We start from the raw sequence: 17,427 nt of genomic DNA, 5'->3' as shown, positions 1-17,427 counted from the left end.
GATTATTGACATTCCAAAATCCATATCCTCCAATACCATTGCTCTCCAAACTCAAAGAAAGCCGTGGCTAGCCTAAAAGTTGATAATTCAACTTTGATATAGACCAGAGGGTTCCTACTGACGAGCATTACTTCTAATATCCTTGGTTACAAAGATGCTTCAGCCCAGCAATAAATGCTTTCTTCAAGTAAAAGAAATTCCTTCTCACTTTCTTTCACTTAAGCTATAAAAGAAACATCCTAATTCAGCCTTGAAGAGAAGTCTATAATTTTTTATTATTATCATTCCCATGCCCTGTGTAGGGCTATTCAAGATCTGATTCTGGATGTTCAAATTGCAGTATTGATAGTTTGGTATTACATAGCATTGATATAGTGATAATCTCCATGTCAAACTTTTTAGTGCTACCTTATGAAGACAATGTACAAAGAAAGGAAGCACAAAATAAGTTTCTTTTTCACAGAAAGACCTCTTTTCCTGTTCCATAACAAAAGCAACTGTCCTGTCAAGCAAAAAGATTTTCTCGAAGTTGGGAGGCTATGCTTAGGTTTTTATTTCCTGACTTTAGCTAAATAATCCACTCCAAAACCAATGGAGCAAGGCAAGATTCTTTATTTTCTCAGATGTCAATATAATTGCTTATAGCTTTGCCCTTCTGATAATACTTATCACAGTACTGTCAGGTACAATGCAGAAGATATCCTATAGTGTAATATTATTAGCTCAGTATTTCTTAAATGACCTGGCTTAGGAAAACAAGTAGGATGACAGTAGTTCCTTAATTGGGATAAGCAAACAATGTTTCTGACTCTCAGCCCAATATGGGGAACATCACACTATACTGTTTTGCTGTGTTCTTTAACATGTGAGATGACAATGTAAACATTCTGTGTTATATATTTTGGTCTAATGAAGATTTATATTCAGTTCAAGATGAATTTTAAAGCTTACATCTGTAGACAAAAATAAAATAACTCCCAATCACAAAAAAAAGTTCAGGAGGGTTACTTAATATGAAAAACTGCTGAAATTTCTGGCATCTCACATGTTTGTTTCTAAACACTGATAGATCATGATGTAGAGATGACTACACCATGAATGACTGATTCCAGAAGTGACTTCCTTCTGGGTGAAATTACCATGCTGGCAAAATACAGAAAAATTGCACAAGTATTCTGACAAGCCATAAATATAAGCATCTCATCAAGTATTACAGAACAAGAATCTTTATTCCATTTCTTCAAATCAAATTAAGCAACTGAACCACAACCATCGTGCCCCAAGTGCCTCGGATTTCACACACAGAGTTGTGTAGCACTGTTTTAAGAGAAAAGGGGGGGCAATAAAAGAGAGGGGAGAGATTGAGGTAAACAAAAAATATACCTTCTGAGACTTTCGTAATTCCAAGTTTACTCCTTTAACAATTAGGTATGCCTAGGCAATTTCAGATAAAGCAGAAGCTAAACTCAAACTTCATGCAGCAGAATACCTGAACCTGTTTTTCATTTTCTGTTCATTTCTATCTAATGCTCTCCTTCACTTGCTACTTCAGTGTGTTGCCATAACCACAGTAAAAAGAGACATCATCATATAGCCTGTAAACAAATTGTAAGAAAATATATTCATACAAAATTACAGTTAGAAAAAAAATTAAAACAATCATTTTAAGTTATGGATGCTTATCTGCATAACTAAACTCCTGAGTTCATCTGTTCTTTATTAACACTTGCTATAGCCAATTTGTGCTTAATCTGAAAATACGGAAAATAGATTATTTAAATACAAATACTAAGGGCTAAAACTTATGATTTGGTAAGGTGTAGTAGCTAAGATGAGTGCACATCTTACTGTATTACTTTTATCATGTTTTTCTGCTACGCTTCAGCTGTTCTGTGACTTCAGAATGATGGAAAAACTCAACTTTGTTTTTTTGTTTAAACAGGGCTCCCAAGTGTGAATGGGAGCTCACAGACCTGTGTCATTTGCCACGGCTACCAGCGACATTACATTAGCTACCCAAGTCATTAGTCTGATCAGTTCACGATCAGTTATTCAGTAATTTAAATGATTAGAATATTTCATGGAATGACAGCTGTAACAGTAGTCCAGGAAATAATCTTCCACAGGTGACCTACCTAAAATCCAACTACCCAAACCATTAAGTAACAATAAAAAACATTTTCTTTCTCCTTGTGAATTTCTCTGGGCACCTTCATGACACAACTAAATGGCCTAAAACAGCTAACACACCCTAAAGGCCATCTCTAAAACAAGGCTTTTCTAGAAATATTGAATCTTAGAATTTCAGGTGTTGTGTGGCTCTTCTCAAAGATCCATCTGGACACCAGGATCATGGTCTTATCAGTACCAGTGCTCTAGGAGAGGGGAGCAAGACATCAATACACTTTCTCACTGATCTCTCAGTCCAAATCTCTCAAAATATTTTCCATTTACTTTTATGCAACTTCAGATAACTGACTGTATTTCCCATCTTCCTCTCTAGGCAAAGCATCATCCTTAGTTTCTGTCTCAGATGTTGGAATTGACAAGTTACTTGAGAAGAGTGTTAAATGAACTACAATTCTGAGGAAAATGGTTGGGTATTGTAGTGTACTCTATAATAAAACAGAAAACATGTACCCTGTAGTGAGGACATTTCAATCTCTTTTGTCAGGTGAAAAGAAATAGAAAATAAGGCAATGGTGTGTGGATGTAGTGCTTTAGGGGCATGGTTCAGTGGTGGACAGTGTCAGGTGGGCACTTGGACTGGTTGACTTTAAGGATCTTTTTTAACCTGTATGATTCTATGTGAGGTCTGGTCCTGGTTTAGGATTTAAACAATGCAAATGGATAGAGCAGAGATGTAAACAGGGAGAGAAAATCTGGTATATTGCTTTGTGAAAACATTTTCTACTTTAAATGAAACAGTTTTACTTAAAATACAATCAGCAGACAACAGAAAAGAGGGTAGATACAGTTATATTTCCACAGGCACTATAATCTCCTGCAAATATGCTGTTTGCTGAACACTCACATCTTTGTATCTGCAGGGAAACACAGAATATATCCTTCCCTCCCAGTGACCATTTTATCATCATGAATAATGTATAACATACAGATTGCGGTGCATTTTTATGCACAGCGAAGGATTTAGCTTGACTATTCATTAAGTTAAACAATGCTGTGAAGTAAACCAGCAAGCTTTGTTTCAGTCCTTCACTGAGAGGTAGAAAACATTGGTGCTATAAGTGGAGATTTACTGTGTGCGTGAGTGGTTTATTAAACCTTTGTTGTAAGATCTGTAGCTTCTATAGATATTTGGTATAAAAGATACAATTTTTTTTTGATGGATAAATTTTAATTGTAGTTAAACTAATTAGTTGTTGGCTATTCAGTACTGCTGCAGGACTTTTTCTTCAGGTGCTTTGTGACCATTGTGATTCTGCTTGCAAACAGCAATGCAATAGCTGTTTGCTATAGTGGATTCCAGCAGGGATAACAGACACCTGCTTGAAGTTTCTTACCAGAACACTTGCAAATGGTTTAAATTCATTTTCTATGTTTAGAAAAGTTAAATATAGAGGTACATCAGGTAAAACTCAGAATATCTTCATTGAAGTCAGTGAAATTCCACAGAATCACAGAATGGCAAATAGAGATTTTAACCAGTTAAACATGAGACTTCATATCTGAGTGCTGAAATACTGAGCTATCATGGTAGGTTTTGGTTCAGATTAAAGCATCGTGTCCCTTTTATTCCCTATATCACCATTCAAATTCTGCAGTGCCAAGTTGTGAAAATCATCATCCTGTAGATCAGGAAATATCTACCTTATTTCAGAGGAATATCCTTTGTGAGCGATTGCTAACTAATGAAAAAAGATGTGTCCAATCTGTCTCTCAGTTTAGACTGAAAAATTGTTGCTGTTGACTGTGATTTTAAATGATGCGTAGTGCATCCTTACTGACAAATGGAGGTGTCGTACCAAGAAATGCTACATATGGTGCTTCTGGAAGCCACATAAGGGTGTCTTTGATATAAAGGCACAGAACATCAGAGATTGTAAAAAGTTTTAACACTGACTTTAAGATAGTAATTAAATAATTATGGTGGCTCTGAAAAAGATAATCCGCTCTTTATTTGAATTTTTGAACTTAAGAATTTAGTCCAGAGGGCTCCAAAGCATACAAATTTACGACAGCTAAATACCATTAATATTATTACTTGCCAAATAAAAAAATATTATTTTTACGTAGCTCTCAATTTTACTTCAGGAAAATAAAAGCAAAAATGAAAAAGCCATCATATTGAGTCTATTAAGTGGAGGACTAGATTCTGAAACTGTTATGTGGACAACTGTGGCTTTGTACTGCTAAGAAGATAGGACATTAATGAAGTCTTTGACAAGCAGGCTTAGCTTTGCATTCTGGATGAGGTTAAGAAAAGAGATGGAAAAAATGACTTTCCCAAAGCATCGGTGATTTCAAAGCAGAAGCATCATCTCAAAGTGACTGAACTAATCTTCCACTATTTCAACATACTTCCAGTGTAGAAATGATGCTTTTGATGCTATGGTGTCTGTAAAAGTGTCTGTGACAATCAAATAGAGCATCTCTTTATTAGTTCTTCATCCCTTGATAGGAAAACCCATTTCTACCTGCAGGAGATAGCTCTGCCTAAAGAGATGACAGTCACCCCATGAAGAACAATGACAAAATTTTGCCCAGATGATATTGCAAAAAAACATATGGGTGATGAGCACTAGCAAAGATCTTGATAATCTAAAATTTTAGGTTATATAATCTCAGTTTTGCCTGAAGTTACACCTCATCAATGAGAGCCTCACAAAAGAGCTATGTAAATGTTATAAATCAAGTAACAGTTTAATGCAGAATTAGGATCATTATAGTGAGAAGCTGAGGAAGCTGAGGAAGCTAAGAAACATGAGTTGAAACTTTTTCGACCCTGCTATGGTAAAAACTTCACTTACACAGTGAGTTTCATATACAAATGTAGAGTGGTTTACCAATTTACAGGTCTCACACATTTTATCACAAAATAATGAAAAAAGAAACTCAGTCTTGTGCTGTCCTCTCTCTACAAAGCATCCTGTTGTCCAAAGGAATGCACTTTCTAAGCTAAATTTAAAAATGTTTATAAACATCTGATCATTTCTGCCCTCTATCTGCTTCATGATGAGGTGTTTCAAGTAATCTGACACATCCAAAGAGCTTCCCTGAACTTCAGGCTGAATAGTAGTTATATACCTAAGTAATTACAAGTGTAGCAAACTTCTGCAGTCTCAAGTAGCAAGATGAGCAGGGATTGGACCAGATCACCTCCAAAAGCACCTTCCAATTCTAATTACTCTATGATATGAAGTCTCAGTTTCACATTTCAACTCCTTAAACTGTCTGTTTTTCAAATAGCGAACCTGTGCATACCTACATTGGTCTCAAACACATCTTACTACAACATTAATGTGAGAAGTAGGAATATCTCAATGAGTGAGATTTTATTGCGATGTCCAAAACATTAACTTTCAAAAAACTTACTGTTATCTGCAAATAGGGAAATACATGTGTCTTTGCTAGACAGGAAAACTTCTAGCAGTCAAAAATAAAAACAGATTTCCGTGTGTATTTAAGTATAATCTGGACTTTACCTAATTTGTTCTGAATATTAAAAGCTCTTGCAGAATTTAGGCCATATAATCAGAATGACTGATCTGAAAGTCTTAAGGAGATGAAAAGGGCTTTGTCATTATAACTTTCATTAGTATTAATGGCACTTGCACTGCAAAAACTCTGCTCATCTGGATATAGATGCGCCCCTGATTGTTCTGGCTGGTATGCAATTTTACAAAGACAGACATTTAGGCAATTGGATATCCATGTTGACTTATGATCCACTTGGAATTCAGATAAAAGATGGAATTTGGTGGCTTTATCCTTAGTTGCATTGGCTGTATTTCCTTCCCTCTCTTCCACACTAATCTCACAAAACATCTGTTGCATTTTGAGTTTCAGAGTGCCAAAATGGTTTGGAATGCCAGATAAGCAAACAATAATTATTACTTTCCTACAAATCATTAACAAGGGAAAGGAGTGCCTGCAGGCTGCTCTTCAATGAGGTTGTTCTAGATTTGAGAGATGTCCCAGACAAGCACGTGGTTTGTCATCCTCTGATTTCACAATGTCCAATATAACACACTCAGTCCTATCTGCCTGACTTTGGACATTTTTGCAGCACCTTCGTATTCAGGGCCTCGCTGTCTTTGTGAAACGATGTATTTGATTTGCTTTCTCTTTTCCATTTAGAAAATGATTTCTTCTTGGAGAAGGGTTATTTCACTGACAATACAATAGGAATATGGGTTTTTATACATCAAATCATTTTTTTCATTTACTCTGAAGACTAAAAACATACAATCTAGTGCCTTCTGTTTGGAATGAATCTATTTAGAGGGATTTCCTTCAGGAGGGAGAACCCTGCCTCAATTATGTTCTTTTGAATTGCAATTAGATCTTTGAACCCTAGACAGCTGAATAAACAAATTTCCCTCACCAATTTAATTATCTTGGCCTGTTTTTCATTACCAGCAGATTACTATGTAGCATATTGCTGTTTAGAATTCAGCCTCTGATTGCCAGTAAAATACTACAGACAGGTTGTGGACTGTATTGCCAAAGGGAGGATGGCTGGATTGCTATTGTTTGATATGGAATGCTGAAGCTCCAGGAGATGTAATGCTGATGCAGGATGGGTTAGATGGTGCCTGGAGGCTACAGTAGTGGTATTTAGTACAGGCAATGAAGGCATAGGTTGATGTAGCTTCACTAGCAAGCACAGTTCAATGCAATGCAAGCCTGACTCTCTCATTTGTGCTGTGTGTTCCTGCTTGCTTTTGTCCTGTGCACAGTTTCATGCTGCTTCCAAGTTGCCTGTACCTTCAGCACCTCCTGGGAAAAAGCAGTCTTATGTGATGAGGCCAGGCAGTGCTGTGGCTCCTTCTCATTAGGCTGTGCTGATGGAGGACGAAGAACTGAAAGCCTCTTTCCTACTGAAGTTGTATTTGTGCCACTGGCTTACAGCTCCAAAGGCTCAAGACAGGGGAAACCCTCAGGCTACTCATGCTGGGTAGGTCTAAGCTGGAGGCATCAGAGAGCACTGTAGAGAGGAACATGCAAGGCCAAAGCTTGAGCGAAGATCTACATTAGAAGAACATAGCTTTTAGACTCTGGGACTAAATTATTCCTTCACTGTCACTCCCATGAACACTATCAGTTGTGTCTGCTTTCATTCACAATTGCCAAGCATGTGCTCTTGACCCCCTACAAATCACAGAATCACAGAATGGCCAGGGTTGGAATGGATCATGAATCTCCAAGGAGATCATAAATCTCCAACCCCTCTGCCACATGCAGGACCACCAACCTCCTCATTTAATTCTAGACCAGGCTGCCCAGGGCCCCATCCAATCCGGCCTTGAACACCTCCAGGGACAGGGCATCCACAACCTCTCTGGGCAGCTTGAAATCTGCTTCCCTGCACTTTCCCACTTTTGTGCTATTAAGGAGAGACTGTACAGACTCAGTACCAAATAGGAACATTAATTTTTGACTCATTCATATCCAAACTCCACCCACTTGCTTAAGACATTTGTAATGTCATTAAGAGTTTCAATATCCAGCAGAGTTCAAGCTTTGTTGTAGAAGAAGGTCAGGGAAGGAAGGTGCTGGTATATTCTACCAGAAACAATCTTACAACTGTCTAGCACCATTCAATTCTAATAAGCACTGACATAGCTGGTGATGTCACATTCTAAGTTAGGTTCTATCTTCTCCTCTATAACTGACAGCACAGGCTTCAAGATAGCACAACAACCATTAAGGCTAGTCTACATGCTTCTGGTGCCGAACTTCTTTTTTACTGCAAGGCAGGTTGAATTTACTACATCTGCTGCCATACTGCTCAGAAGCTGAAAAAAAATGATGGATGGACTATTCTGTGTGTGTGTATTCTGGTTAGCAAAAGTGAAAAACACTGGAAAAAATTTATGCTGAACTTTCCAAATGCACAATAAGCTCAAGTTCATCAGAGTGGAGAGAAGCGGTGTGACTGAATGAATCTAATTATTGTTCTTGTCAGTAATGTGTTGCATCAAATTGTTCTCTCAAAGGAAAGTAATTCAACAACACTGTGTACATACTAAGTGATATTTTGGTGGAGAGTTGCATAAGCTAAATGACAATTAGATTTGTTTTATAATAGGTCCCACCTGAGTCAGTGAGAGGAAAAACAGACATGCAAAAGGTGGTAAGCACTGATGCTTCTCCAAATATAGAGTATGAGCTCAACGTATTAAAAGATTTTGCTAAAGTGAACTATAACCTCAGCAATAATGTGTGATCTTTCCTGTGAGTCTCCTTTTATAAAGCAGGCTACTTTTCAATGTTTTGTACAATACTATTGAAATCTGAAGTGTATATTTTCTCCAGAGAGTTTACCTGCAAATTCGTACTTTTGAAGGTTTTCCATTTCTTCATTTTTATGTCTTTAACAGTTCCACCCAAAAGGGAGACGATGATTATGAAGATTACACTTCAAATAAGACTTGGGTTTTGACTCCCAAAGTTCATGAGAGTGATGTCACTCTTATTTTAAACGGCTTGCTGGAAGGATATGACAACAAGTTAAGACCTGATATAGGAGGTATGTTGGTTTTCTTTTAAGCCCAACATTGATTAAGTGGTGAAGGGAAAGCATTTTCATACAATATTATACTGTGCATGAAGCAGAATCTGTCTAAAGTAATTATGAGAACAAAACAAGAGATAATAAAATATCTGGCACAAAAAGAAGCCACGATTTTGGAAATCTGCATACATTTTTAAGATTCCTAAATCTCTCCTGAGACAGCTAATAAGACTGCTATGATTTGCTGAATCAGGCCACATGTCATCATGCACCTGCACAGGATTTTGGGGAATTAAAAAGAGTTTTTTCTTCTTTGTGTACCTAAGAAAGGTTGTTAGAGAATAAATATATATATATATATATAGGAAAGGAAGGCCCAAGTAAGGAGAATGCATGCTGATTCTTGTACAGAGTGATGGACTCTTAGAGACTCTGACAGTAACAGGTCTGAATTGACTGATGCCATTTAGAACCATGGAACGAAAGAATATCCTGAGCTGGAAGGGACCCTCAAGGATTAAGTCCAACTCCTGACTCCACACAGTATCACCCCAAATCCAAACCCTGAGTGTATTATCCACATGCTCCTTCAACTCCAGCGACTTGGTGCCATGACCACTGTCCTGGGGAGCCCAACCATCTTCTGGTGACCAACATTTTCCTAATATCCAACCTGACCCTCCACTGACACATCTCCATGTCAATCTGTTGAATCATTGCTCAACAGAGCAAGAAGTGGTTCAGGAAGGTTTCATAAAAGATAAATGCAATCAAGTAGATAAACTTAATTTCCCCAGATTTCCCCCACAACTAATGCATGTATATAGACTCAAGCTCAGACCCGTAATGGAAATCCTATTTGAACTGAAACTGCTTTTGCAGGGATCTTTCCATTGATTACTGAGGGACCTGAGAGATAAGGATCCTTGGGCTCACAGGAGTTAGACTGAGAAGGCCCCATGTGGGCACAGAACAGCCAGAAGATATGTCTGTAGAAGAGGATACATAAATAGTAAGGTTGCAGTAAAACAAGAAGAGAATTCACTGGTAGGCAGAGGAACATAGAGAACAGCCAGGTTAATGAAAGAATCTTCTTCTAACAAGTTTATATAGGTTTATAAACTAAAGACATTTAACCTCCAGCACATATACATAGTCTAAATCAACAGAGGAGTTGATCCTCTGCCTTATTCTCTCTATGACATTAGAGGGCTGAGAGAAATTAAGCATTCACAAAAAGCATCCGGGAAAAGAACCAAACATGTTTTAGTCAAGGTACGTGAGAATAATAAAGCTGAAGTAATTTCAAAATAAATTATTCTAACAACTGTTTTTATTTCCTGTTTTAGAGTTCTGAGTATTAATACTATTTGGGGTTCATGAAATTGTCACTTATCTACAGCTATCTCGGCAGGCAACAGCAGTCATGTTGCTTTCAGCATAGTAACATTAAATTAGTGATGCAACGTATTGTGAGAGGAATAAGTTTAATTTGTTGATAGTGTTTTGTCTGATGTGTTGCTGTGATTTGACACAAAATACACATACTCTCCATCAGATATGACTCACTGAAGCAATGACGCTGGTTTCTGTATTTGTTCTCATAGCATAAGAGAATTTGTTCTGATATAATTATATATCTGATAGATATACAATAATAGATATTATACAATAAGTTGTATTGTTCAACTTATTTTAACCTGGTGACATTGCTGTAAAATTATATTTATTCTATCAGCACATTTTAATGTGAGGCATCCATAGCTATACAACAGAGGTATTAAAACAATCTTTTCATCATTTTGACTCTTTTGCAGTTGACTTTGACCTTCACTTGTAGTACTGACTCTTGTTTCTCTTACAGTTAAGCCAACAGTAATTCACACTGACATGTATGTGAACAGCATTGGGCCGGTGAATGCTATCAATATGGTAGGTGAATGACTGCCACATTTTTCTACAACGTTCAGTTTGTTGCAAAGCCTCCATCATTTTTGACATTACAAGGTTTCCATTAGTTTTAATGTCATATTATACATAAATTATTTTCAAATCTCATTATTATTGATGCGAGGACTAGATGAGCTATGAATCTGGATGAGACAACAAACTAAACTGTGAATAATAATTTTAATATATCTTCACAAATCTATTACTGTATTCTGTATTGTTTGGTGACAGATTAGCTCCAATGGGACTGAGTTTCCAGATTACAACAAAACAGGCAAAAGCATTCACCAGTGACATTACCATTCCTGCCATAGAGAGATAAAAGAGAAAAACTTAGACCCTATGAGCAAAGTTTAATTATGTCTTCGTATAGCTGATGGAAATTGGTCTAGCCTTAGCAGCACAATGGCTTCTTACTTCATTCTTGTAGTTTTAATGTTCAGAAAGAAATCTCAAATGACTCTTTTGTACTCTACAATTCCCTTTGCAGCTATTGGCTGCCTGGTGGATGCCACTGAAAGTGAGACTCCACCACTTTGACATTAACTAGCAGTCCCAGCCAATAAAGACAGTCAGAACAGCTGCAATCTTAACTGTTCTAGATCCAAGGGAATAAGTAATTGTTCTCTAACATGATCAAGTGTGGGTTGAGGCATGGGGGTACAGAATATGTACTGTAGATACATATCTCCATTTTACTGTGGGTCAATTTGTCAATAGGAAAATAATGACAATTTTTTTTAAACAATAATCTTTGTTAAACAACCCTCTCAAAAATCTCATTTAAAATGTTTTTAGCACTTCTAGTATCATCTATATTTCACTTTTTGTTTTTCATATGACGTTAAGGAAAGTATGTGAGGAGCAATGTGAACTGCTGAATGCTATGTTTTCATCAGTATTTCTGGTTAACACAACAGGAATATACAATTGATATATTTTTCGCCCAAACGTGGTATGACAGACGTCTGAAGTTCAACAGCACTATAAAAGTGCTCAGATTAAACAGCAACATGGTTGGGAAGATCTGGATACCTGATACATTTTTCCGAAATTCCAAGAAAGCCGATGCTCATTGGATAACAACTCCTAACAGGATGCTCAGGATCTGGAATGATGGCAGAGTGTTGTACACACTGAGGTATTTACACTTGACTTTAATTTCAGTTTCTCAAGGGAAAGCCAAAAAGATGGGTTCTATGAATTTAGTTCACTTGACACCAACACACATTGTTTTATCCTTACGTGTGCAACCCTAAAAAGGAGACATATTTAGAATATACTATTTGCATGCCATTTATTTGATATTGGCACAGTAAAATAGTTTCATTTCTACTTATAAATTTACTGTCTTGCTCTCAAAATAGTTATATTTCTATACTTAAAAGAAGATAAGCATGGTTAAAATAATTCATCTTCATTTTCATGTATTTTATTGTTTACCTGTGGTTTGGACCATATTGCCTTCTAACTTTTTATTGGGTTAAAATAATGAATTAGAAACATCCTTGAATCAAGAAGATGTTATAAGTGAGGTATTATGTGCAGCAGAGGCCTCGTGCTCTGAACCAATTACTATTTAGATAAGGCTTCACCCTGACAAAATATTTCATTCCTCAAATATATTATGAGAAAAAGGAATATCTTTTTATCATTGGTCATTTACAGTTCAGGTCAAATCCTCAGATATGCCCTGCTTCACTAAAATTTCAATGAATCCAAATTTGGAATGCCTGTCTTCAGATTTCTCATCAGCCTGGATAATTTTTATTTTGAGATTTTTACAAATCTTTTAAATAATTAAGTTACACGCATACCTACGTTTCGATGTTACATATGCAATGTGTACTAAATTAAATAATACATATTCAATTATAATATATTTCCTAAATGTGGAAGTTCTAGGTATGTTTTTTTTGTTGTTTTTCTAAAGTGTTATAGTAGTTGGATCTATGTAAAGCAAAGATAAAGACGATATCTGTTCAAGAGAATTTAAAATTTTAAAGGAGAATACAAAATCAAAGATGTCAGCCATAAGACAGACTATCAGAGTTTCAGGCTATTTTTACAAAGTGATTTTGATTTTATGCTCTTGTTTTATTGGGTGGCAAAAAGAAAAAAAAAGCAGAAAAGTATGCTCATTAGCATTTTAATGAATCATTTGAAGCTTTCCTTAAGACAACCTTTTAATGTTGCAAATATTTGAATTACAAAAAGGAGTTTTATTTTGTAGTTATTTTACATTCATCACACATTGCATCACATTTCAAGAGATAAGAGAATGACTGGAATGGAAATCCAAGGTAAATCAAAGTAAGCCTGATAAAGAAGATCCCAGATCAACTTTTGAAATGTTAAATTGAATTTAGACACACTACTGTCTCTTTGGACTTTGACACCTTTCTCTTCAGACCTCTTGGTTTCCCTCATTAGAATGTGATATAGGTGATATAACTTACAGTTGTATCAAATATGTATGTATGCCTAGTTTCTCTAGTGAGTCACAACAAACACCAGTAAGGATTCAACCTGGTTTAATCCTGAAGAGAAATGTGGTAGTATCATTGCAGATCTGGGATTCTGTCTGAGAGAGATGGTTGATTTCCTCAATTCATTCTCCCAACTCAAGAACAGTCAATCCAGACCAGCAAACAAATCAAGCAAGCAGGTCTGCATGGATCAACACAAAGCTCCTGACAAAACTCATCCATGAAAAGAAAATGTACAAGTGATGAAAGCTGGAGGAATATAGAGACAGTGCCCAAGCTCCCAGATACAGGGTTAGGAAAGACAAAATTCAACTGAAATTGAATTCAGTGATGGACAGGAAAGCATTAAGAGTTTGTACACATGCATCCTCAGCAAAAAGAAGATTAGGAAAAGTGTGAGCACACCCCTGAGTGGGAATGGGGATCTGGTCTCAAAGGACACAGAAAAGGTCAAGGTACACAACGCTTTCTTTGCCACAGACTTTATTGCTAAGACAAGCTTTCAGAAATCCCAAGTCCAGATCCATGAGATGCTGGAAAAATGGGCCAAGACTACTCTGATGGAGTTTAGCATAGGAAAATCTGAAGTTCTGTAACAGCAGAGGAATAACCCTATGCATTAAGACAGGGGGCCAAACAACTGGAAAATACCTTGCAGGAAAAGACATGAGGATCCTCACGGACAACCCATTCATAGAGATTCAAAGAGCGGATAAACATTACTGCTTTTTCCTCTCTCCCACTCCTTCCTCCTTTTTAGAGCCTTTTCTTTTGCTGCTTATTTGCTTACAATTCAGGTATCATGCAGGTCATGCATGACCGAGGCTACGTATGGCTAATTAAATGAAAAATAAAGGAGTTTTTAGCAGGCAAATCAGGGAATGCATCTCATTTAATTTTGGATTTCTAAAAGTACATGTGTCTGCCTCATAAAAATCTGCAGCACCTACACTACTTGATATTCAGTAGAGAGAAAAACCTTTCTGGTGCATTCCTCTTCAGATTTAATTTAGATGTCTATTTTGGAATGAAATCAAGAATATCCCCGGAGTGCCTTTCTTTCCACTAAATAAGAAGATAGTCGAGATGGCTATCTTAGATGCAATTTGGACTCCTGACTATTACTTCTCAAGAAGTTTTTTTTTTTTCCCTGTAAAATACATTTCTGTAGTGCATTTTGGCATGTTGTGACACAGAGATTTGCTACTGCTCATGAGAAGACCTGTGTATCCACTTAGGGATTCGTTGATCATGAGTAATGCTGCTTCAAAAGCATAAAAACAGTTTGGAATAACCAAATTAATACATACATATTAATAATTTCCTTTTCCTTTCTATATTCATTGTATGTATGCATATTTCATACTCCGGTTCCACACTAGTAACAATCTTGTTTTGCTAGCCATTATGAAGCTTTTAGTATAAGCTTCTCATGTGCGTTCTGTATATCTGATCTCTTTTTCCTCAGACTGACAATTGATGCTGAGTGTCAGCTACAGTTACACAACTTCCCAATGGATGCCCATTCCTGCCCCCTGGAATTTTCAAGCTGTAAGTAACATACTTAGTAATAGCTCTTTCCTGACCCATGCTGAACTATTTATTGAAAACTTATAAAATTAGAGTCAGTTACGGTTATGTTTTTACTAAACATAATGCAACAGTTTTCAGTTTTGTTTTGAATTGATTTGGAAGTACAGGAATCACATGTGCACAGAGATAATTTAAGAATATTATGTAAAAATGATATGACTTCTGGGATCCTTGCAATTAATATTTATGCTTAAATTTCAGCACAAAAGTAAAATGTTTTATCTTTGGCGTTGGAGCCTTGTGGCCTGATACTTTCTCTTTGCACATGGGTGCTATATTATTGCAAGAGTTGGAGACAAGGGTTTGAATTTTGTGTTTGGATCAAAGAGTAAATAGTGAGTCCAGCTGAACTGGTTTTGGCCTTAACGAACAGACGGCCAAAACTACATCCTATTATGTACAATGAACTGCAAAACTCAATATTGAAAAACATACCAAAAAATGGTATTTTAACTTATAATAGTGAAAATGCTAAATTAAGTAAAAGGCACTACTAAGTAACTTGAGGGAAAAGAATATATGTATATATATAAATTTACTTGCGATATGCTTCTCCAGTTTCTTCCAGAAATAGAAAATAGTATTTTTACTCCCCAGAGTACATTAAAATCCTAGCAATGACTATGAAACAAAGCATTCTGTATTTTCCATTGCAATAAGATGGTTACCCAAGGGAAGAGATCATTTACCAATGGAAGCGCAGCTCAGTGGAGGTGGGAGATACCAGGTCCTGGAGGCTCTACCAGTTCTCCTTTACGGGATTAAGAAATACAACCGAGGTGGTGAAGACTACATCAGGTAAGACAACTGATCTATTTACCATCATATTTTCTTTTTATGATTTTATTGAAGGAGACTAAGAAGAAAGAAATCTCTTACTGTTTGGGACTTGACATTGGCAATCCACAGAACAGATACAGCCTTTTAAATAAGGAACTATCCAGGCTTTAGTATTTCCCAAGAGGAACTTATAGGAAGAAAAAGTTGCTGCCTGCTATCAGTTCTTGCTTTGTGCTTCTGAAATACCTGGCACTGCCAGGAGACAGCCACTACTGCAAGGGGTGGGTGGACAAAAGAACTTCCTAGTCTGCGTCAGCATAGGGAACAGCACAGCTGAGCCACAAAGTAATAATCTGATACTGGGTTTGAATATTTAATAGTCCTGTTCCCAACACTCACAAGCAGAAAGTTGACCTGGACAGAAATGAAGTCCAAAGTCCCAGCCTCTTTTACTACAGCAGCTCCAAGTGTATTTTGTTCATTAAAACATGGCACATTTAGCTCTCAGTAAAGAAAACAGCCTTGCAAGCCTGAATCTCAGATGATTTTCCTGCATATTTTTATCTCCTTGGAAACAAGTAATGGAATTTAAAATAATAAATGAGGAAGGACTCTGCTTTTAATAAAAATGGCAATTTGAATCCTGCTAGCTTTGTGGGAAAGTACATTCTTCTAGACATATATATTGTTTTATTTGTCAGCAGAAAGGAAATCAGTGATTATGAGAAAGGATGCAAAGAAGAATTACATTTTATTGTTCATGTACATCACGATATCCCTTGTCTTCGATTCCTTACTTTAATGAAAGCATTTTTTCTTTCAGATTGCTTTTGATTTTCACCTGATTTTATTGCTCTGGCAAATATATTAATTCAAATTCAGACATCTGTGTTTAGTCTGACCTGAGAAATATCCCCATCCATTGGAAAGAATAACACAATTCTTTCTAAAAGGTCAGCATCACTGTTATATTCAAAAGGCAAGTGAGCTACACTAGAGCTGAGAGCAGCCTGCTGTGCATCGCACTGGAGTGCAAACAAAGAGTTTGAGAATTAATTCAGCTCCCAACTCCTGAGTCACTGGATATTAAGCACCACTGACATGTTTAGTCTTATGAGCAGGGCAAAAATGAAATGAAGCCTCCCAGCTGTAGTCACATTTGCCTTATGGCGTCTTCTGCCATTTTAGCTGAGGGAAATATTTAGTCAGCTATTTAGGAAAGCATTTGACCTTTCTCATTTTCCCAGGGAAATAAAGGTGCAAAAGAGGACAAGACAGCACTTGTGTGTATGGAGTCATAGCTGCTAATAACTACCATAGCACATGACATGTTGAAGTTGCTCTCAAAGCAAAAAACAACAACAACAACAACAACAAAAAAGCACCACAACAATGCATCTCACCTCAGCCTGCCCCTGCAGCAGATACAGCACAAAAGCAGCAGTAATCCACTAAGGTCTCATCCTGCCCAGGCTTAACACTAGCTTTACTTCAATTGCTCGAGTTTCTTTTATTTGCACTTTTTCTTTCCTTTTCTGCTTTCACCCATTCTCTAATAAACTTATTTTGGTCAGAAATAGAAAGCAATACAATTCTAACATGCTACACATTCAGATCCACATCTTGCACTGCTGAACCCAAAGCACTCTCTGATGTTCTGCTGTTGTGCAGTGAGATCTACTGGAAAATACAGGTAGTAAAGCACACACACAAATACTTTCTCATGCAAAGATAAAACTTTCTTCAGGGAATAGCCATTAAAGGCTGTCATACTAACCTGGAGTACTACCATAATGTTGCATCAGTAATTTTCACATGACAACACATCCTTTAAATGAAAAAGTAATTACCAGTTAGCATGCCCTTCAAAGAAGCAAAAAGTCACTCTAATTGCTCAGCTACTAAAAAAGACTC

At 36.7% G+C, this 17,427-nt stretch overlaps 1 protein-coding gene across 3 annotated transcripts in view; it reads left to right on the top strand.

The window, feature by feature from the left end:
* GABRG2 (gamma-aminobutyric acid type A receptor subunit gamma2) overlaps positions 1-17,427 on the top strand; it is a 68,439-nt gene that overhangs the window by 17,836 nt on the left and 33,176 nt on the right. For 2 of the 3 annotated variants that reach the window (XM_090150651.1, XM_090150650.1), the window contains exons 2-7: positions 6,924-7,141; positions 8,568-8,716; positions 10,566-10,633; positions 11,572-11,792; positions 14,609-14,691; positions 15,394-15,531. In XM_090150651.1, coding sequence (XP_090006777.1) covers positions 7,032-7,141; positions 8,568-8,716; positions 10,566-10,633; positions 11,572-11,792; positions 14,609-14,691; positions 15,394-15,531 — 769 coding nt within the window. In that variant the 5' untranslated portion in view covers positions 6,924-7,031. The remainder of the gene's footprint in view (positions 1-6,923; positions 7,142-8,567; positions 8,717-10,565; positions 10,634-11,571; positions 11,793-14,608; positions 14,692-15,393; positions 15,532-17,427) is intronic. The other variant, XM_031597901.2, reaches the window with a different exon arrangement.

The sequence above is a fragment of the Phasianus colchicus genome, chromosome 15, assembly GCF_987193195.1.
Source record: "Phasianus colchicus chromosome 15, bPhaCol1.hap1.1, whole genome shotgun sequence".
NCBI classification, from domain to species: Eukaryota; Metazoa; Chordata; class Aves; order Galliformes; family Phasianidae; genus Phasianus; species Phasianus colchicus.
Note: the sequence above shows the minus strand (reverse complement) of the source record. Positions and strands in the feature narration are given on the sequence as shown.